Raw genomic sequence first — 21,973 nt, 5'->3', positions numbered from 1 at the left:
CACACATGAGAAACGTCTGGAGTGACACCTCTGGCGTGGTGGAAGGATCTCCAAGCAGCCAAACCAACGCCTTGTGCTTCACGGCTCTCAGATAACTCTGTGTCCTTGTTGTGTAAGCAGCCTGTCAGACTGAAGGAGACCCAACGATAACAATTTAGAAGCAATGCAGTCAGAATAAACCCAGACTGAGGTCAAACGTGCGTTAACGAGCGGCGTGTGTGTTTTTATGGGTGTCGCCTCTACATCCCTCAAGGTCGAAACAGACGGGAACAGCATCCTCCCCTAGAGGCATCAAAAAACCCAGACCATAGTCTGTGCTGGTGTCAGCAAAACGTAAACCAGTTACTTCATCCTGACCTACACCTCGAACTGGATGTTTGCTTCCCACATCCATGCTGTTTATGGTGCATTCCAATAAATACTTTTATTGATATACAGCGTTCCCTGAGAACAGAAAAGAATAGCTGTGACCTTCAGATGTAAGACGTCGTGAAAAAGACACACAAAAGATTCAAAAGTGCAAATGTGTGTATGAAGAACACAAAGGTCTCTCCCTTCATTTGCTGGTATCGGTGTGGACAAGTTTGAATAGAACATTTTCATTGCCATTGTACATGTACAATGATATTGAGTGTCCATTAAATATTATTAATATTAAAAAGGTACCACACAAAAAACACAAAAAGCAGAGGTAGTCAGTGAGTATATTACTGTCCAGGGCCGGTGGGCAGAGTGGGGAGGTAATGGACAGCATCCTGACAGCCTGCTGGATAAAGTGTTACAACCTAATTAATAACCCAATTATAAACCATTTATAAACCCTTTATACACTATATGGACAAAAGTATTGGGACACCTGGCCATTACACCCACAGGAATGTTTTGGCGTCCCGATCTAAATCCATAGGCATTGATGTAGGGTTTGCCCCCTTGCAGCTATATCAACTGCTGCTCTTCTGAGAAGGCTTTCCACAAGATTGTGGAGTGCGATTGTGGGAATGTTTGTCCATTTATCCAGAAGAGCATTTGTGAGCCCAACCATGATTTGAATGACCTTGCATTGTGCTTGATAAACAAACAAATACATTTTGGACAATTCTATGCTGGTATCTTAATTTTGGAAAGTTTGCCCTACTGTGTTAAAACCTTTCCGATCATATAAAAAATTGTCACATGATTATGAGGTTGTGTCTCCCCTAATGTCTGTCTAGGGATCCCCAAGGACTGGGGCTGAAAAACCAACAAAGTAAGTGCAAAGGAGTCAAAAAGAGTCATGAAATGCACGTTTCATTCGGAGGAGGGAGCAAAAATGTGAGAGTACAGAAAGGCCACTCAGCTTCACCTCTCTGAAAGCCAATTTATTGAAACTGAATGTCCAGGTGCTGCTTCTCAGAATTACAGTAATTAGAACCGGGGAGAGTTTCACATGCCAAAGGGACACAATGCAGGGAAAGAATCAATGAGAGGAAAAAGATGCGTGGAGTTTAGATATAAGTTTATATATATATATATATATATATATATATACACACACAGATTACTGATATTTTCACTTGATCCAGACTTTCGTACACTTTGTTGCATGCTGATGTCTGTACTCTGTTTCTCTGTTTGAATATCCTTTGCCAGACCACTGTTCTAGCTCATAATGAATACAAATTGCTTATTTTCTAGTTTACATGTGTGCTCATGTGTACGGCAGATATACTTGGGTCAGTTAAGGCAAGAGAAGAAACACACAGTGAGCCAGAAACTGATGTTGAGACCCCTGCCCTTAATCAGCCCCCCCCCCCCCCGCTCAACCTGGATTAACGTACAACAAGCCAAAGCTGATGGACACTGACACAAGTACTCTTGTGGCAAACCTCAAATCCAGACCGAACGGGAAACCAGGAAGCCCAAGAGATCAAGCCAAAACTTTCATCCATCTACAGATCAGATGATCAGATGTACAGATCAGCTAAGTGGCTGTGTCTTTATATATATAGGTTCTTGGTCTTCATTAAAGATTAAGATTGAGATTAAGATTAAGATGCATTTTATTGATCCCAGGAGGAAATTATGGTGCACAGACAAATGCACATATATTGCTGTAGTGCAAACAAGTAAATGTAATGCAAACAATAAATTAAATACAGTATTATTAACACAGTTGTTTAAACTTTTAAACTCAGAATTCTCACATGAAATGAGCTGTCTGTTGCTGTTATAGGTAATTTCACTGTGGGCATCTGTTTCCTTAAAATGGCAGGTGTTGGTATTTGTCAGACTCCGAGTTAATAAGGTGCAGTTGGGACAGCAGTTGAGAAGGTGGTTGTGTGATCGTTTGCCCACAAAGTGGTGGATTTATGTCTTTGGGGAGGGGGGGCTCTTTTTGTCATTTGAGCAGAGCTGATGTGTTTAAACAGTCACTCTTGACAAGAGATCTTGCTGGATAATTCACAAACTGCACCACAAGTCCTCCTAAGACCTAAAAGCAAAGAAATTGGCAGTGCATATATTTTGGGATTTTGCACAAGATGTGTTTGGCATATTGTTCTGTCTGGCATATTGTTCACAGAAAGGACAGGGCTCCTTGCAATAGCACCAGCTACAATCCAAGCCGCTTCATAAACATAATGGAAATCTGCCGTAACATACATCAGCCTCACCCACGTTCCTTGTGTTGTGGTCCCTTTGGTGAAAGTTCAGATGGAGATAAGCTTTTGGTCCACTCTGATGATCTATAATTACATAGCTGGCCGTGAGAACATCTGAGACAGAGTCAGGAAATCTTCCTTCAGACGACACCTCGTGCTCTTGTGTGGGTTGAACATATGGTAGATAAGAAGCTCTCCATGTAGCTGGACAAGGAAACTTATCTCCATTTCAGCTTTGTTTTTACTGGGCCGCAAACTGACCACGGAAACAGCAGGGAGTGTGATTCAGTACAGAAGTACTGAACCGTTACTAAACCCAGATCAGAGCAGGTCTGAAGGTCCAACGTCTGCAAAGACTGACGCTCTCCTTCCAGCCCAGACTGTGGCAGCCCAGTATCCCTGATTCCCTGTCTCTCCTGATTCAGCTCCTTCCCAGTATCCCTGATTCCCTGTCTCTCCTGATTCAGCTCCTTCCCAGTATCCCTGATTCCCTGTCTCTCCTGATTCAGCTCCTTCCCAGTATCCCTGATTCCCTGTCTCTCCTGATTCAGCTCCTTCCCAGTATCCCAGATTCCCTGTCTCTCCTGATTCAGCTCCTTCCCAGTATCCCTGATTCCCTGTCTCTCCTGATTCAGCTCCTTCCCAGTATCCCTGATTCCCTGTCTCTCCTGATTCAGCTCCTTCCCAGTATCCCTGATTCCCTGTCTCTCCTGATTCAGCTCCTTCCCAGTATCCCAGATTCCCTGTCTCTCCTGATTCAGCTCCTTCCCAGTATCCCTGATTCCCTGTCTCTCCTGATTCAGCTCCTTCCCAGTATCCACCTTCTCGAATAAAATTTTCCCAAACTATGGCAGAAAATAAAATAAATAAATAAAATCTGCCCCCGGACCAGAATCACTAAGTGTAGAGTCACTATTTTCAGTGATACAACAGCTCCCTCCTAAGGACTTCCGCACAAATAAGAGTTCCCGGCAAACAGGAACTTGTTTTAGAGAAAAATAGTACGAGGTACCACTGCATTGCCTTTCAAATGGAACACTTGTGCCAAGTGTAGTTTGCCACTGTCACCATATCCGGTCTGTATTGGAAGGTGGTGTGACATCATGGTGTACGTAGGACCAGGTGGTCCACATTGCGCTCTCTCACCCAGTTTTATCCAGGCGCAGCTGTCCATCTAGGCTGCATGGGCTTCACTTTAAACCTACCATCAGCCTTCTGAGTGCAAAATGAATTGGTCTCCCAATGTAAGGAGGGCGCCTGCAGCCTGTGTGGGCAAGGTAGGTCTACATCGCTCGCCTAGGCACCCAGAGTCATGAACGCTTAGCGTAGTTTGAAGGCAAAAGACGGGTCTTGGTCTGCTCGCTCCTGGATAATATGCTGTTTCAAAATAGCTTCAAAACAAGTTCTAGTCGATAGTTTGGCTGGCAGAAAGGTCTGGCAGCTATGCGTTTCATGGACAGAAGTTATCTGAGTCCAGATTACATATCACCCCCTTAGCCTCAGTGCTACTTGACTGCAGCATCTAGTCCGGGGATTACAGAACTAGGCTCATTAATTGGCATATTGTAGGTCGAATTCAGCAGGGAGGGCTTACTACATTAACACTTCCAGCTGTTTGGATAGACACTCTGGTACATGAACAGAGCATAGCACTGCCAAAACCATAAAGGGGACATCGGCTCAAAGGAGGGAAGCTTCAGTGGTGACGAAGACATTCCCACTCACCCCCTTCTGTGTCGTTAAGGCTCAAGTCTACAGACACTAAATGACAAGCATTATGGACACTCGTGATTCAAGGAATGCTGCTGAAATACATTGACCCAGACAAAAACATTCTCTTTTAATTAATGGCAAAATTGTCCTCATTGATCTCTCTCCTGTGTTCAAAATACTAAGGAAACACACACATGCCTCTGTTGAAAAATCTTGGCCACATCTAGGTTGTTTCAGAGAAATATGGCATACTTTATCCAAATGGCATTCTAGAACTATTTCCACAAAGGAGATTCTCTAGCTCTCGACAAGGTGATGACTATGAATAATACACACCAGCAGTGAGAAATCTCAGTGCACACTGTAAATTTTGTCATTTCTTTACCTGTGAAGCTTTCCCTGAAAGAGACTTGAACCTCTGAGGCTGTGTGTCTGAAATCCAGGTTTCCAACAAACACAAATGATGTGGTGGTGGATTAAGGGTGCTGTAGTTTAGGCCCTTGTTATTAACCTGTCAGTTTAGTTTAGTCCCTTGTTATTTTCCTGCCAGTTTAGTTTAGTCCCCTTGTTGTCTTCCTGCCAGTTTAGTTTAGTCCCTTGTTATCTTCCTGCCAGTTTAGTTTAGTCCCCTTGTTGTCTTCCTGCCAGTTTAGTTTAGTCTCCTTGTTATCAACCTGCCAGTTTAGTTTAGTCCCCTTGTTATAAACCTGTCAGTTTAGTTTAATCCCCTTGTTATCAACCTGCCAGTTTAGTTTAGTCCCTTATTATCAACCTGCCAGATTAGTTTAGTACCCTTGTTATAATCCTGTCAGTTTAGTTTAGTCCCCTTGTTGTCTTTCTGCCAGTTTAGTTTAGTTCCTTGTTATCAACCTGCCAGTTTAGTCCCCTTGTTATAAACCTGTCAGTTTAGTTTAGTTCCTTGTTATCAACCTGCCAGTTTAGTTTAGTCCTCTTGTTATGAACCTGTCAGTATAGTTTAGTCCCCTTGTTATAAACCTGCCAGTTTAGTTTAGTCCCCTTGTTATACACCTGCTAGTTCAGGTTAGTTACTCGTTATCAACCTGCCAGTTTAGTCTAGTCCCCTTGTTATCTTCCTGCCAGTTTAGTTTAGTCCCTTGTTATCAACCTGCCAGTTTAGTTTAGTTCCTTGTTATCAATCTGCCAGTTAGTTTAGTCCCCTTGTTATAAACCTGTCAGTTTAGTTTAGTTCCTTGTTATCAACCTGCCAGTTTAGTTTAGTCCCTTGTTATCTTCACTTGCCAGTGTGACTGTGCCACCTTTTCTGGGCTACTATTTTTGGGGAATTTTGGGAAAACTGGTGGAAGATGGGTAAATGAATGATTTGCACGCATGCAAATATTAACAGTGTCAATATATTTAAAAGCATCTTGTAAAATGAATTTATGAATACATATAACAATAATAACCATAATATTGCAAGTGATTTGATTTTACATGTTAATAAAGCATATTGTAAAATATATTTATTGCAAATCACTAGTATGCATTATTACCTATAAAATAAAACGTAAAATATACGTGAAATTACTGCAAAAAATAGCGAACCAATTACATAGGTAAAGTTTACGTTGACGGACATTATGTATGTCGTTCGCACAGCGCCCTCTGCTGTTCCGTGTTCATATAACGCTGTGAATTCCTTATTATTCCAGGTCAGCTACTTTCGGTCTGTTTATATAGGTTTCAATGGAAAACATCGTTCTCTATTTCGGACTGGATTGAAAGGAAAAGAAGATAAGTCTTTAAACACGCCATTCTCATTGGCGCAGCGACATATAATCAAATTCAGATTTAATTGCACTCACTTCCCTTCCATCAGTCAGACTTGGCGTAGAGAGACAGTTGTGAAATTAAATTTCGTGCTGTCAACAATTTAATCATATTAAAAACATGACTGTATTTATTTATTTTCTTTTCCCGCGCCTTTGTATTTGTCCTGCAATTTGCACTGAGCTACACTGGAGAGTGTAAAGAAGCATGCACGTAAAATAATTTTATATACGTTTCCCAGTGTGTCGATGGGTCTGGGCTCCGTGTGCGCGTGCTCTGCTCTCTGTCATACTGGTTTCTTCCGGGTATTTTGCGGCCACTCGGTGTCACTAGATTGCAGCTCGTGTGTAGGTGACCCATGATTCTCTCGCAAAATGGGCCCATTCATTACGATCCTAGGCTCCTGGCCCTTCGCCACCCTGACACTTATAAGCAGATGGAGAGCTGCATGCAAAACCTACAGTCCCTATTAATATCACCATGTCCCGATAATCGTAAAATTATAACGTCATCAGTTAGTGAACAAGAAAACCTTTGCACATATCTGTATAAATCAAGTTGACGGAGTGACCAGCATTATCTAAAATTAATGAACCATGATATTTACAAGACAGTTTTTAAAAACAAAAATATGTGATTATAATAATAATGATGGCATAATAATAACAATGATAATATAAACGGTGTAATATTAATGTTACTGATCGCATTTGTTCAGATTATTGTCACATGTATAATTTAAAGGCGGCCCGCTGCCTGAACGCAGATGGCGAAGCGCGGCTCCGCGGCGCGCCTCCGATGCGCGACACCGATGCCCCTCGCCTCGCCCGCGCCTCTGGGTCCCTCCCACACCCCACGTACCGGAAGCTCACTTTTCTGTTGTTACACTGGAAGAAAATGGCTGCTGTGAGTTTTTTTATTATTATTATTTTGTTTTCAGAGAAGACACTGAAATAATTTAGCATTTTTTTTGCCCCGATTTACTGAAATCGCGCCGTTTTACGATGCACGGAGGCCTTAATAGTGCATAAAAAGGCAAGTGATTTCTATTTTTTTTTTTTGGATTTTAAAACCGATGGGAGTTTTTTTAGGGGGAGGGGGGCAGCAGATAGAGCTGGATTCGAGTTTGCTTCGCACAGCACATACTGAGAGCTTACTAGCTAACGTGCTAACCTAGAATAGGCTACTTTGAGTGTCGGACTTCGCTGTGTTTATGAAGATGTTAATGCGAGGCGATGCATCCATTTTACTGTGTTGCTGATGAACTCTTAGCGGTGCGCTTCGCCAACTAGTGACAGCCATCGAGGGGAAAATGCTGTAACACTGCGCGGGCGTGTGCGGCACCAGCCCCCGGCATGGAGCATTTGGGCTTCTTTCAGCTCCTCTGACTGCAGCTTTAATTGCAATCCGATCTCCGGACTTGGAGGGGGGAGATGTTAAATAATACTCTGCTGCCGCCGACCAGCCACTCGCACGTCTGCCTGGAAAGTGTTTCTCCTCTTTTTTTTTTTGTCTGATACTATTTCCCGGGAACTTTTAGGGATTGAATGGTCTGCCGGCGGGATGACAGTGGTGTGATCGCCACAGCAGCAGCTCCTGTCAAAGCAACTGGTGGCGGCCACGATGGTGAGCTCCCCTTTACCCCCCCACCCAAATCACCTAGCCACCTCTCGCCCCGAACATGGTTTTTGTCATTTTTATTTGAGACAAAAAAAGGGGGGGGGGGACGTTGTGAGTACATCTGACTGTTTGGAGGGTGGGACTTGTCCCTCCAGTATATATTATAATTACAGCATTGATTTGCAATATACATACTCCTCTGCTTCTGTTGTAAGTATGAACACATACAGACATATTGCCCTGTATGTTTCTGTACCTTGGAAGTAATTTCCAACTTTTCTTTTTCAGCAACACATTTTGGAATATGCGTTGGATCGAGCAGAGGTATGTAGTTTTTAGGTGGCATGTTAATATTTATTAATGTTTACAAATGCAGGCATGATTTGTATATATTTTGTTGTTCCCTGAAGTACATTGTGGAAAGTGCCCGCCAAAGGCCAGTCAAAAGGAGATGCTCGTCCAGTGGACGGAAGTCTCTGAATCAGAAGCTCTATGAACTGTACATTGAAGAGTGTGAAAGGGAGCCGGAGTTAAAGGTAACAGCCAGTCGAGGGAGCCAGAACATGTACGGAGGCTGGAAGAGCAGACTTAATTAGTATCGATTGGTGGTTAATCAAATCCATTTTTTTGTAGTATTTTTTAGTATTGATATTTTTTTTAGTACTCTGCTCTAGTCGTTGTGTCATGAGTCTAGGTTTGTCTCTGCAACGTTTTTGGTTAATGGTCTAAAATCTATATGTTAGCATATTTGCCAACATTAATCCGTCCACAACTTCATAACACTGGGCTTCCCGTTTATGCAGAAGCTGAGGAGGAATGTCAATCTACTGGAGAAGTTGGTCTCCCAGGAGTCTGTGTCGTGTCTTGTGGTCAACCTCTACCCTGGGAATGAAGGCTACTCCCTGATGCTCAGGGGAAAGAATGGATCCGGTAGTTTTCCCAGAATGCACTATGGCTTGTTATTTCCCAGAATGCATTATGGCTTGTTATTCCAAACCGTGCACCTTGAGTATGGGGAGTAGAATTTTGGCTATTGGGGAGGGCGGGGGGTTTTGAAATTTGTGAGCTTTTAAACCCATGTGAAAGCTGTTAAGCTCGAAGCACATTTCATCTTCAGAAGAGCTACCACCTGTCCGGTTTAAAACCTCTTATTGCCCCGCTGTCGCTGTGCAGACTCTGAGACGATCCGGCTGCCTTACGAAGAGGGGGAGTTGCTGGAGTATCTGGATGGAGAGCAGCTTCCGCCAGTCCTCTTAGACCTTTTGGAGAAGGCCCAGGTGAGCAGTGAACATGGGTCTTAGCAGCACTGCAGAAACTGCTGTTCCATGACCATCTCTGTCCACCTTCCAAGGGTTTTGGTCAGGGTGGGATGGCAGGAATAAGCAGAACATCTTTTGTTTGCAGCTTTTGTTTTTATTTTTTTTATTTGTTTGTATCCTTTGTCATTATATTAAGCAGTTTCTTGCATGTCAGGAAGGATAGACTCTGCTCGTTCTGCTAGTTAACTGAATAACCGTCGGCTGTGATCTGTCGTGCTGTGTCGTATGATCTTGTTCGGCTGCTGAAAACGCGTCTGCATCCACACTCAGGTGAACATATTCCACAGTGGCTGCGTCATCGCAGAAATCAGAGACTACAGGCAGTCTGGGAACACTAAGATGCCTCTGTACCAGAACCGGTACATCCTACTGCGGCCGACCATGCAGGTGACACTCTGTTGTCTGTTGTTGTTGCTGTTAAAATTGTTATTAATTATCATCTTCAATTTCGAGAATTAATATTTTTATATTTTGCCGTTTTGTTTCTTCAGACCTTGATCTGTGACGTCCACACCCTAACAAGCGACCATCACAAATGGACGCAGGTGAGACACTTTTTCCTGAATCACTGCCCCTGATTCAGCGATAGACGGCAGTGATTCCCCAATGTTTACAGCTTTGGGCCTGGGGGGGGGGTGGGGGCAGACGGACCCCGGCAGGATTCATGGTGTTCATGTGTTTCTTTTAATGACAGCAGTCAATTTAACAACTGAACTAAACATCAGAACATTTCTTTTTATGACAATTATCCACAGAATATGCAGCTTTTCTCACTGCCGTGTATCTTTCTGGGATTGTGGAAGAACATTTCTAGAGCCTTTTGATTTTTTTCTGCTTTTCAGCTGGTTGACGCGACATATTTTCCAACATGCGCTCTCTGTCCGCTGGTGAGAGTGTGCTCATGTGCCCATGTGTCTGTGCGCGCGCATAGGGCAGGGCTCCGCCATGCGCGATACAGAGAGCAGAGAATAATTGTAAACACGTGACTGTGTAGAGACAAAAAGGACAAGCTGTTGTGTAAATAAGATAAATAACATAAAGTTATTTAGTTTGTTTAATAAAAGCACAATGTATAGTCCTGTTCTATAGGAAAGGTAACCTTAAATGACTTCTGTTGTGATATGGCACTATATAGAAAATAAAATTAACTTGACATTCAAGGGGGGGTGGGAGGTGCCGTTGGGGGGGGTGCGCACCCCCCTAATATAATGGTAGGGGAAACACTGGACAGTAACCAAACCTAGTTTTGCCCAGTATCTACCTTCATACCTTCCATATGCAGTTTTTATACGATATGTTGACCACATTTTCAAAAACAATGCAATTCTGGTACGTTGAGATGGTACCGATAAAATCTGGCATGTGGGGCAGGTGTACCACATGATAAAGTTGTCGATTATCACCAAGATTTCAAAATACTACGATATATCCTATTATCTTTACACCACCCCCACCTACCCATTTTGCAAAAAATGCTCTGTACCTAGTTCTGGGGAGCAGGAAACAGTGGTAACATCTATTAAGTTGTAGCTAGTAACTGTTGGTCTGGCTCCGCTGTCTGTAGCCCTGGACTTCATTTCCCATGAGCCTCAATTCCTGTGTGCCAGGAGTGCTGATGGGAAATGTAGTTCACTGGACAGATGGCACCAGTTGCTCAAGCCGAACTGTCTCTAGTTCTGAACCCCTCAGCAAGCCTGTTTCAACCTGTGTTTCTTCACAGGATGACAAACTGCAGTTGGAGAGCCAGCTGATCCTGGCCACGGCAGAGCCCTTATGCTTGGACCCCTCCATTTCTGTCACCTGTACAGCAAACCGCCTGCTCTACAATAAGCAGAAGATAAACACGCGATCCATGAAGCGGTGAGAGGGCAGATTCTCTTCCTCATTCTGTCATCATGCTACTTCAGCATTAGTTTAAATACACGAACTCGTGGCCATAGGTGGAAATTAGCGGGAGAACATTTCAAGCTGGATTTAAGGAAGCACTTCTTTACACAGCGTGTAGTCAGAGTATGGAATAGCCTTCCTGATAATGTAGTGCAAGCTGAATCTTTGGGTTCCTTTAAATCAGAGCTAGATAAGATTTTAACGACTCTGAGCTATTAGTTTAGTTCTCCCCAAGCGAGCTTGATGGGCCGAATGGCCTCCTCTCGTTTGTATAGTTCTTATGTTCTTATGTTCTTATCATTAGTTGCCATCTGCAAAGAAATATTAAGGAAGTCGCTATTCAGATGACGACAAGCACCTACACCAAAAACTGAGGAATGTCACTCTCAGCTCTGCCAGTGGTGACACTGACAATGTTGAAATCCTTTGTGGAATCATTATTATTCTTGTACTAAGGTGTTTGCCTACTTACACACTTGAATATTTCACTGAAGCAAGTTAAGTTGGGTGTTTGTTCAAAGGCCGAAATTTGGGATAATAAGCAAAGCGCATATCCAGTGGGTTTGAATCCCCGGCCCAGGAAGCGGTACGCATTAAGAGAATCTGTCTTCTGTTGTTATCGACTGTATGTATTACAGCCCCTGGCAGACACAGTTAAGACAAGATGATGTCGCGTACAATTCGGTTGACTTGGACAATGTGCAAGTGTGGTTGATAAATGTATAAAAAAATGTAGGAGTGCATACAGTAATAAAGAAAATATGCAGCTCTGGGGGGGAAAAAATTGAGACCACTTTAATTAAAATTAAAAATTAGAATTTATAAATCGTGGTTCTTCTGGCAGAAGGTTACACTGGGCTCAGTGTTTGTAAAACACAGTGTTTGTGAGCACTGGGAATAGCCAAAAACCAGCCAGGTTGGCATAATGGCAGAGATGACCGCTGGCTTATCTAAGAGTTTCTCATGAATCAGAGGATGACATCAAGTGAGCTTCAGAAGGAATGGGAAACATTAAGTGCAGGTGTGAGGTGCACCGCTAGGACAGTGTGTATCAGGCACCTAGAAGCAGGACTGAAGTCCTATAAAACAAGGTAGAAGCCCTTTATTAACGAGAAGGGGGGAACATTCAGGCTGGAGTTTGCGAAACATGTATATTTTATACAGATACATCCCCATAAATTGAGAAATTAGTGAAACTGGAGATTGTCTGGATTTTTTCTAGAGCTGTATATTAAACAATACAATAAATATAGTGAATGATTTACAACAATGAGGTATTGTTTATTAAGAGGGGATAGGAGTGCGTCTGAGCTTACTAACTCCTATTTTCTGGTCCCCCCCCCCCCCCCCCCCAGGTGTTTTAAGAGGCACTCAAGAGCAGCACTAAACCGGCAGCAGGAAATGGCCCACTACCCTCCTCCCCCCCAACTGCGTCTCTATGATTACCTGCAGAAGAGAAAGGAGCGAAAGCCGGCCCCCTCGATAGACCTCAAGATCTCCAAAGCTGGAAATGTATGTTCAGAACCCCCCCCCCCCCCCCCCCCCCCATATCCCAGCCTCAGCACTCGTGCTTCTGCCAAGTATGAGGTAAACAGGAATGTGACACTTATCTTCTCCCCCTACAGTGTGTAGATATGTGGAGAAGAAACAGCTGCCAGCTAACCGCCCCATCTGAAGTCGACGTGAGTTAGAAACCCCCCCCCCACTCGGTCCTACCCCTCTTAGCTTCCCTCGGCCATTCTGGCCAGCAGTGTTCTGACCTACAACAGTGTTCCCCACTACCGTTCTGCGAGGGTCCACATCCAGCACAGTTTGCAGACTTCACTGCTCAACCACGTCTTAATCAGCTAATTACCAGGTGTAGTAGGTGTGCTTTGAGCAGGGATTGGATTTTGGCCCCCCCAACTTGATGTGTAAGGCTGACCCTGCAAGGGTGGGGGTCTCATTTGTTCTGTGGCCAAACACTACATGCAGCTATATGCAGATGGATGTGAAATGAGCATCTGTGTTCCACCCAAACCGTTCTCAATCCAGGTGGAGAAGTATGCTGTGGTGGAGAAATCCGTCAAGCTGGAAGACGCTCAGCCCTCTGTCTGGCCGGCTGAGGTACGGGGGGGGGGGGGGGAATTTTGCTGGAGATGAACCAGTCATTTCTATAGATTTGTGGAGTGTTTCCTGTCACAAGTAGCTTGTGACCCTTTGGAAGACTTGTAGGCTATTTCAGCTTCCCTGCTGATGGGACATTTATTTTCTCAAGGTGACGGTTTACAGTTTTTATGTAACTTATAGAATAATATGCGGGATAAAGCACATTCGTTAAATCCTGACAACATTTGACCCCTGGTTTGAACTTGCATCGTTCCCTCCCTCCAAAGGACATGAAGGACGACTATCTTTTCGAGTGTGAAGTGGGCGGCCAGGTGCAGAAGACAAAAGTGACCATCTTCCAGTCTGTGGGCGACCCCCAGGTTTATGGGGAGATCTACACTGCCAAGGACCCCAAATTAGAAGACGGGGGGAGCAACTTGCATCTCATTCATCCACCGTGAGCCTCAAACTCCTCTTTGGCTCCTGTATCGGCAGAAGAGTTTGTGTTTACAAAAGGGTTTCGAGGACCATCTGATTGTGTTTCTTTGTCTGCATGTGGTCTGTCTAGTTTCTTAATGGGATCAAAGATTGATGCTGATAGGTGAGTTACGGAGTTTGATTTACATTCTGTTAATGGCTGCGATGTTTGATATTTGCCTTGTGCCCTATGATTCCTGGGATATTCTCCTGGTTGTTTAACCTTGTACTGGACAAGCAAGTCTTTAATGCCGACTTTATTTCGATTTTTCTTGGGGTTCTGCGGTTGGATTTTTTTGTTCAGTCTTTTCCGAGCAAATTTTACTTCAGGGTCCCTTGGAGCGTCTTGTTAAGTTGGCCTTGTGTCATTGACTGCTCTTCAGGTTTCTGAATCAGTACAAAGAGGTGTACGAGCGAGACGTCAAGTGTCAAGTGAAGATGTCGCACAACCCGGAGAGCACGGGAGGGGGGCGGAGCCAAGCATCCCCTGGGGGGGAGCCGGAGGTGAGGGTTCCCGGATCTCGTTGATGCATTAGGGTTGAGGGAGGCGGTTTTGCGGCAGGTGACGGCTGTCTGGTCCGGTTTCATGCAGGCCGATGGCTATTCACTGCTCGTTCAGCCTGCCATGTTGGGGAAGACGCTGAAACACCGGCCCCCGCCCATCAAGCTGCCGTCTGTCGCCGCTAGCAGCTCCTCCGGTAAGCGCTGGATGTGCCGCTCAGTCGTGGTTCCACCCCTGAAGTGGGGATCGGGGTGAGGCTCATGGGTCTTCCCTGTGTCACGTCTGCATTGTGCTCCTGTTACAGCAGGTCCTCCATACTCCTCCCAGACGTCCAGCAGCCAGCTGAAGTGCACAACGCCCCCTCCCTCCAAGGCACAACCTCTGACCCGGAAGCACTCCCTGGAACTGGGCCAAGTGGGTTTGGTGTCGCCCGCGGCGCTGTCACCCCTGGGATCCTCTCAGAGTAAGCATGCTACTAAGGCACGCCCCCCCCCCAGCACCACTGAGCAGATCCGCTGAGCTCATGGGAGTATTACTGTCACAAAAATGGAGGATAGAAAGATAAATGATTGGTTCAGAGAGATAGCAAATCAGATTGTAGAGGAGATGGGACCAACCAATCAGATATCTTCCACCTCCTCTAGTTGCTTGGACCCACCTCCTCTACAATCTCATTGGTTATCACTCTGAACCGATCATCTTTCATTCTGCCCTCAGAACATTCCCACTAGTCCCCCCCCCCCCCCCCGATAGAGTCAAGCTGGTAGCTGTGATATCAGGCATTGTACTCCCACCTCCAGGATCAGGGACCCCCAAGCCGTCAACGCCGACGCCCACCAACACCCCGTGCTCCACGCCCCACCCAGCGGACGTACAGGCGGCCACGCCCTCAGTCACGCCCACCCCTCCAGACATTGCCGTGGCCCCCCAGCCTGCCCTGCTGGCCCCCTTCGCGCAGCAGCAGATGGCCCTCAGCCAGGCCCTGCCGGTCATGACGATACCACTGTCCTCCATGGCCACTTCCATCACCACCGGCACCTCCTCCTCGCAGGTCATGGCCAACCCCACTGGGCTCAACTTCATCAACGTGGTGGGATCCGTCTGGTAAGAGCCGACTCTGTTCGCTTTGCCAGCCGCTTCTTTTCCACCGAGCAGTTCCTGCACGCTCATGCCAATGATTCTGATTGTGTGTGTGTGTGTGTGTGTGTGTGTGTGTGTGTGTGTGTGTGTGTGTGTGTGTGTGTGTGTGTGTTGTCTGTGCGCGCATGCTCCCACGTCTCTCCGTATCTGCATGTATAGCGGCCCGCAGACCCTGATGAGCGGCTCTAACCCCATGCTGAGCTGCAACCCTGGTGCACTCACCCCAGGGATCAACCTTGGTGGGATTCTGCCCCCTGCTGGCCTCATGCCCACCATGCAGCCCACAGCACAAGGAGGTATGCCCCCAGTTCCCGCCATACCTCCATTAAAACTTTTAACCATTAATTAGATATTCTGTTATGTCTATTTGAGGCTTTGAAATCTTGAACTATGTCGTCGGTAAATATTGTGGGGTTTACGTCAATGAAATTATAAGTGAATATGAATGTATTTGACGACTTCATCTTGCCGGCTGATGCACAGGGATGCTGTTTCTGTCTCCTTTACAAACCAGGGAGTCCCTTTGGCCTGGGTAATTCTCCAGGCCTTCGCCCCTTGAATCTGCTCCAGGTATATCGAGCCCCGCAGCCTGACTTGTGAGCTGTGTGCTGCTTTTCATCTTGGAGTCTTACTGAGTTTTCTCTGCCCCAAACCTTCCCCAGATACCTGCAACCCCACTGATATTCAACCCCCTCCAGCAGCAGGTCTCGCAGTTCTCCCCCCAGCAGCAGAGCAGTCAGTCAGCCACCCCCAGCCCCCAACAGCAGGGGGAGCCGGTGAGCAATCGGACAAAAAGGGGGGGCATCCCTGTCGGTGTTCAGACACACGTGTACATGTGGAAATCCGAAGCAGAACAACGATGATTGAATTGCCATGCCTCTTTCGCCACCTTCAGGTTGATCAGGGAGCAGCAGGTCCAGACCAGAGTCTGGGAAGTCAAGCCCAAGCAGCAGTGATAAACCTGGGGGGTTTCATGTCCCCCCAGGCAGCAGGTACGCGCTCACACCGCCCAACACAGACAGACACACGCAGACGTGTAAAGCAAGCCCCCACGCATTCTTGGATGCCCGTGTCACATCGCTGTGTGTAACACCCTGTCTGTCTGTCTCATCAGTCAGGTTTGGTCACGGCCCCCATAATGCCGTCTTGGGGTGGGGGGTCACATCACCTGCAACCCAGCCCCAATATAGTTCACTGCAGTCACTGGCCTTGTTACCCCTCCGTTGGCTCCTGGTTCGACTCGAATCATCCTCTCCTCTGGAGTCCCACTTTGCTCCGCCCCCAAACCCTTACGACCACACTAATACACATAGATACTAACGGCCGTGACACTAATGGGTTTGCTGTCCTCCTGTTTCTCCTCGTTCCGTAGATCGTCCCTACACACTTGTGGATCAAAATGTTCTTTTTACAGTAACATTATTTAATTTTTTTCGTTCTTAATGACTAAGAGGTGACCTCTGACCTCTACCCCCCCCTTTGTGCTACACTCTATCCTTTTTTGTTGTTTCCTCCCCCTTTCTTTTCCGAATCCTCTGAATCCCCCCCCTCCCCAATCCACCGTACCCCTGGCTCCGCCCCCTTCCCATGTCCTCTCCCCCTCCCCCCGTAGTGCTGTCCCAGCTGGGCTGTGGCCCGGACAGGCCTGGGCCGAGTCTGCCATCTCCGAAGCTCCAGCTGTCCTCTGCCTTACAGCAGCAGTACCAGCCGCAGCTACAAGTAATGCAGCCATTCCCAGCAGTCCTGTGTCCAAAACAGAAAATGGCTTAATTTACTTTTTTTTTTTATATATATATCTAGTCATGCACCACAAAAAAAAAAAAAAAACACAGAGCTTGATATAGTTAAACTTTTCAGTTTGGTGTTTACATTTTTTTTTTTATTCTCAATAGCATTTAGTTTGTGGTTGATGTTTGTTTGTTCATTATTATTATTCATGTCGGGAGGCCGACGCTCTCCGAAACGTGTACAGTCCCGTCTGCTCGATGGGACGCCTGACCCGGACCGCTTCTGTCTGACCGGCGGTTCTGCCTGTGGTCTGCAGCACTATCTGACCGTCACCATTGACCCCCCCCCTTGGCTTTCTCCTTTATCCTTTTTCGTTGTTTTTTTTAACCACCATTCAGTCGGCTTTGTCGTGCCTCCATAGTGACATACTAACGACTCTTGTTTGGGCGTTCCTTCTTCTTCACTGCATGTGGATGGAGACAGCACCTTAATAGTGGCACCTTAAGGGACTGTCGCCCCCTTCTGGTCACAGTGAAGGTTTCTCTTTTTTTCTTTTTCAGTTAATTCTGTCAGCGCTGAGCTGTGGTTGTACTCAGTCCCCACATCAGTGCTGAGAAGTATTATAATAGATGGAAAATTGATGCATAAAAAAATTTGAATTTTGAAGAATTTTTCTCCTCCCCTTGTGCAGCCAGTGAACCAAACCTTCTCTCCTCTTTGCTCCGCCGCCTGCGTAACACTCCGGAACTCCGCCCACTCTTACGGTGCATTCAGTTCATTGGCCGACTTGCTGAATTCTCCCCAGCTTTCCTGCTGCCCGAGTGGCAGGTCCGGAGAGCGTCAGGCTCCTGAGCTGGGGGTCTGTTGGCATGGCCGGGGAGTAGTAGCTCGTCCGGGAGATAAGTTAGATTTCCGGACGTGTGCAGTGGTCATGGGCGACCGAAGCGATAAGACAACAAGGCTGTGTGCAGGTTCCTCTGCATCTGGTGCTGCCCGTTTGTCATCTTCTTCGTTGTCTTGGGTCTGTGTGCATCTCCAAGCACCATATAACTGCTGTTTTTTTTTTACCTTCTTTTTGTGGCAGTCTCCCCCCCCCCCCCCCCCCCACCCGTCCGTTCTGTATATCATTCCAGCTTTTACTAACCACCCCCCCCCAGGCATTTACGCCCTCACACTCAGCCAGGTCACGTCGGGAAACCCAAAGGTACCACATTAGATGGACTAACCACCTCTCTCCCCCCCCCTCCCCCTACCCCTTGTACCACACAGTTGCGATTCTTGCAGCACCAAACGCAGCAGCAGCAGCAGCAGCAAACGGCTTTGGCGGCGGGGGCGCGGCCACATTCCGCCAGCCACCCAAGAAGTAAGAGGAAGCGCAGCACGCCGCAGTCACTGCCCAAATCGTGACCATGGCAACCGGCATCATCACTGGAACACTGGCGAACTCTCATTTCCATCAGACTGTTCCCCGCACTCATGTCTGCTTCTACTGGAACATACCAGCTTTTTTCGGGTTAAACACTTCAGCGGCCTTGCAGATTCTGCCATCGCAGGGCTTCGATTATCCTTGAGACAAGGCTCCCCTTTTAGCCCCAAGAAATCTGGGCTTATCATAAGCTCCAGAAGATCTTCCCTGACCTGCTTCCGGAGACCCTCTATCCCTTTTCCTGAGCCGCCAACACGCTGTCTCATTAGGTACTTAATGAAAAAGCTAAACACGCTAAAGGTATGTTACTGTGTTTTTGATTAATCCTGAATGGCTGAGATGGAAATCTAATGTTAAACAGATTTTCTGCTCTGCTCAGGCCATGCAATAATGAAATCTATACCTGTTAAGAGCAGGGCGGGGTATTGGGCAGATCAGTCAGAGCTATTCAGGAACCAGGAACAGAAGCAATCTCCGGAATCAGGCCCAAGGAGCCCTAAACATCACCATTTTTGACATGTAACTTCCAGTTGACCCGTTTTAAAACCTTCACCTTTTATCCATGGAGAATGTGTATATTCGTATGGAATCGCGTGCATTTGATGTTTCCGGACCCAGATACAGATTTTTGTAAGAGTTATTTGTCAGTAGTTTTATTGCGATAAAAAAAGAATATATATTGACAGTGGAAAATACAACTTTTAGAGAAAAGAGCAAATGCCGCATGTCTGTCTTCACTTATCCGGCTCGATGCTGTGCATGACTTTCTCGATCAGCTTGCTGACCTCACGGTGTCGCGTGACGGCACGGCTGATGCAGTCCTGCAGCTTCTCTCCAGATAAAGTGCTTCCACCTGAGCCAGAAGGTTTGTGGTCAAGATTACGACCAGCCAGGTGGACAGCAGACTTTTTGGGGAGAAAAAGTCAGTGATTTGAAACCTTTGACGACATCTGAGGGTACAGAGGGAGTCACCTGGTTTATGCAGCATACACAGCCTGTCATCTTCATCAGTAACCACAGTCATCATCGCTGTCGACAGGATCTCTTCTTCCGCGGTCGGGTCAACGATAACGATGGTGCTTTTGCACAATGGAAACGTGTTACGTTACAAGTTCAACCATAAGCACAATTTAAAGGAAGATCCTTTAAGGAAAAGCTCAGGGGTTAGCCTGCTGAACCACCAAACTTTGGACAAATGTAACCACTTCCATTTTACACTGCAGTCAAATACTGAAAGGTACAGTAAAGGTGCACTCGGTAAATAAGATTTTACACTAGACCTAAATGTCTTTAACAGGTTGCTGAAATTGCCACGAAACCCAAAGCGTGACACCTTCCCATCACACCAACCAGACTTACTTGTCAAAAACAGAAAATGATGAACCAACTGGGTGTTTAGACACATTGACGTGGTGGAGCTTGTCTGTGTTCACTTCAGCCAGGCCTGTCTCCTTATTAATCGTAACTTCTGGAAGCCTCGCTGTGAGGGGGAAAAAATGGTTAAAAAAAAAATACAAAAAGTTGCCATAGCCTCTCAGGCATTAAGATCAGAATAGTTCTATCCTGGAAGAAATTGTTTAATTACTGCCCACTGAGGGATTTTGTACCATTGATATGATCCAACTGGAGTTCAACAGCTATACCCCAGACAAACATCCACAATGTTTTCAGAGCTCACCGTTCTTCAGAGCTGCCAGCAGAGCTATGACACAGGTGTCAAGTAGATTCCCATCATAGTCCAGACATATAATGTCACAATATAACACCCAGCTGAGCTACAAAGTAGAGAGAAGTCATCAACCTGCTGTATTCCCATATCTGCCAGAAAGTCATGACAGAGAAGAGACTCACCTTCCCTTTTTCAATGCAAAGATCCTCTTTTTGTATCACGTTGGAGCTACAAGAAACAAAGAGTAATCTGGCACCATGGATATCAATGTATTCCAACAAGCGTGAACAACGGTTCATTTTAACAGGCCCAGCTTTTCAATGTAAACTACAGTGCAATCATGATGTACAAGGTCAGGGACAGAGCCGTTCAGAGGAGAGGCGGTTGGGTACCTGTCGACGACATCTGCGATGAATTGGCTAGCTACCTGCGCCTGTTCGCTCGGTGGACCGGGGCGGAACCTCGAGGAGCACAGTGGGGGCAGGTCCACATTGGGCACTGCGACACCCCAGAGTTACAGTAAGTCAATGAGTCCAAAAAATACTTCTCAGTTTTTAACAACCTGAGTTAAGGGCGATGACTCACCAATATAACCCTTATTTGAAGCATCACTCGGTGGAGACGTCAGCTCCTATAAATGCAGAAAAGATGGCATGGAGATGCTGTGCGGCACTGTAAATGGGATCATTCCCAGCAGGAATTCTGCGGAGCGTACCCCTTTGATCCCACAAATGACAGTTGTGTTCCCGATCTTCACCAAAGCCGATCCGTTCGCGGTGGATATTGAACCTTGGACAGCAAGGTGCAAAAATTTAATTCAGAGACTTTTAAAAATAACTCTCTAGCAATATTTCCCGTGTACAGATTACACTGTCGTTTGAGAAAAGGGCGAAATGTTTGCCTATTAACCAGCTCGTGCAATTATGCTGTTTAAGGATTAAAATCCTCAATTTAGCAAAACTCACCAATATTCAGTGTAGTGGTTCTGAATTCACCCAGTTCCCTCCCATCTGGTCGACAGTTTTCTTTCTAAAGGGAAGGAAGTATCTTCATTTGTTTGCTGGGCATCCCCATAGTCTGTTATACGTCTAATATTACGTTATCTTTACATGGCTTTGCCTGACATACTGGCAAATAGATAAAAGACAGTAATTGCATTTACAATCTATCTACCACCTACCAGAAAACTTCTGTGATACTCCAAAGGCTCTGCAGTTCTGAGGTGGGGGAAAATACGGTAAAATGCTTTATTTACTATTTATACAAGTTTCTTGGTAATTCTGTCAAGCTTTACCTACAGAGAAAACGAGTTAGAAACAGTACATTACACGAAATGTGCATTTATAACAAATGACAAAACTAAAACAACGACATCACATTGTTAAAAAGTCCGGCTTATCAGCCGTGAGCTTATTTCCAGCCGTAAACCCCAGTAGCGTTAATTTCACTCACTTGAATCCAGCCGCCATGATGTTGTGGTGGAACTGGTGAAAACACGTGAAACTCACGGCAGATTCGTCGTATTTGAATAAATCACATTCTCAATGAAAAATAAAATATACAGATTATTACATCTAATGAGCGATTATTAGCATTTACATAAAAGGCATAAACAATGTTCACATAATTATCAAGAGCAATATAACATTAAATAGGACTATAAGTGTAAATGGTTATATGGTGCGGTACCTTAAAATTGTATTATGTATATAGTTAATTTTTTATCGATGTTCGTTAAATTAACCGTTTTAGTAGTTTTAAAATGTGTTCTAAATTTGGCGAAACTCACGAAACCAAATATCAAAACACCCCTCAGGAGACGCAGATTCGATACATTTTTATGTTATACATAAATGTAATTCACTGTATTTTATAAGTTACAAAACAAATGTTAAATCGCGCAATGAAAATGCTTAAGTTATTTTTAAAATGCGTTATTTTCTCTTCCATCTGCCTTCCATCCTGACTTTGACT

General features: G+C 45.5%; 2 protein-coding genes across 8 annotated transcripts; one reads left to right on the top strand and one right to left on the bottom strand.

Annotated features, from left to right (window-relative positions):
- Positions 1 to 6,953: 6,953 nt before the first annotated feature.
- Positions 6,954 to 19,048, top strand: supt20 (SPT20 homolog, SAGA complex component). 6 transcript variants are annotated; one of them, XM_048983095.1, is made up of 24 exons: positions 6,954 to 7,049; positions 7,684 to 7,769; positions 8,052 to 8,087; positions 8,174 to 8,299; positions 8,567 to 8,693; positions 8,937 to 9,040; positions 9,353 to 9,469; positions 9,574 to 9,627; positions 10,803 to 10,942; positions 12,325 to 12,481; positions 12,595 to 12,651; positions 13,004 to 13,075; positions 13,345 to 13,514; positions 13,626 to 13,658; positions 13,918 to 14,038; positions 14,127 to 14,232; positions 14,341 to 14,499; positions 14,837 to 15,140; positions 15,336 to 15,472; positions 15,691 to 15,746; positions 15,839 to 15,952; positions 16,072 to 16,168; positions 16,789 to 16,895; positions 18,174 to 19,048. In XM_048983095.1, the coding sequence occupies exons 2-24, from the start codon at positions 7,767 to 7,769 to the stop codon at positions 18,309 to 18,311; spliced, it is 2,535 nt and encodes an 844-aa protein (XP_048839052.1). In that variant the 5' UTR covers positions 6,954 to 7,049; positions 7,684 to 7,766; the 3' UTR covers positions 18,312 to 19,048. The 6 variants fall into 6 exon arrangements, with proteins under 6 accessions (XP_048839052.1, XP_048839053.1, XP_048839051.1 ...); XM_048983096.1 differs by having other exon boundaries at positions 6,992 to 7,178; positions 14,344 to 14,499; XM_048983094.1 differs by having other exon boundaries at positions 6,992 to 7,178.
- Positions 18,956 to 21,875, bottom strand: exosc8 (exosome component 8). Of its 2 annotated transcripts, XM_048983103.1 has the most exons (12): positions 21,689 to 21,875; positions 21,452 to 21,539; positions 21,180 to 21,216; positions 20,965 to 21,028; positions 20,715 to 20,788; positions 20,585 to 20,630; positions 20,392 to 20,497; positions 20,182 to 20,227; positions 20,009 to 20,105; positions 19,690 to 19,810; positions 19,303 to 19,409; positions 18,956 to 19,183 (listed from the first exon to the last, which is right to left on the bottom strand). In XM_048983103.1, the coding sequence occupies exons 2-12, from the start codon at positions 21,466 to 21,468 to the stop codon at positions 19,065 to 19,067; spliced, it is 834 nt and encodes a 277-aa protein (XP_048839060.1). In that variant the 5' UTR covers positions 21,469 to 21,539; positions 21,689 to 21,875; the 3' UTR covers positions 18,956 to 19,064. The 2 variants fall into 2 exon arrangements, with proteins under 2 accessions (XP_048839060.1, XP_048839061.1); XM_048983104.1 differs by lacking the exon at positions 21,689 to 21,875 and having other exon boundaries at positions 21,452 to 21,547.
- Positions 21,876 to 21,973: the final 98 nt, after the last annotated feature.

The sequence above is a fragment of the Brienomyrus brachyistius genome, chromosome 18 (assembly GCF_023856365.1).
Source record: "Brienomyrus brachyistius isolate T26 chromosome 18, BBRACH_0.4, whole genome shotgun sequence".
Lineage (NCBI taxonomy): Eukaryota > Metazoa > Chordata > Actinopteri > Osteoglossiformes > Mormyridae > Brienomyrus > Brienomyrus brachyistius.
The sequence above is the reverse complement of the archived record's forward strand: the minus strand, read 5'-3'. Positions and strand labels throughout refer to the sequence as shown.

What these genes read in the sequence shown, in the direction of transcription:
- supt20 (XM_048983095.1), top strand. An exon ending in CGCCGCTAGCAGCTCCTCCG is followed by an intron (nt 14,233 to 14,340) that starts GTAAGCGCTGGA and finishes CTCCTGTTACAG; the next exon opens with CAGGTCCTCCATACTCCTCC. An exon ending in ACCCCTGGGATCCTCTCAGA is followed by an intron (nt 14,500 to 14,836) that starts GTAAGCATGCTA and finishes TCCCACCTCCAG; the next exon opens with GATCAGGGACCCCCAAGCCG.
- exosc8 (XM_048983103.1), bottom strand. An exon ending in AGTATCACAGAAGTTTTCTG is followed by an intron (nt 21,029 to 21,179) that starts GTAGGTGGTAGA and finishes CCTTCCCTTTAG; the next exon opens with AAAGAAAACTGTCGACCAGA. An exon ending in TTCAAATAAGGGTTATATTG is followed by an intron (nt 20,498 to 20,584) that starts GTGAGTCATCGC and finishes GGGGTGTCGCAG; the next exon opens with TGCCCAATGTGGACCTGCCC.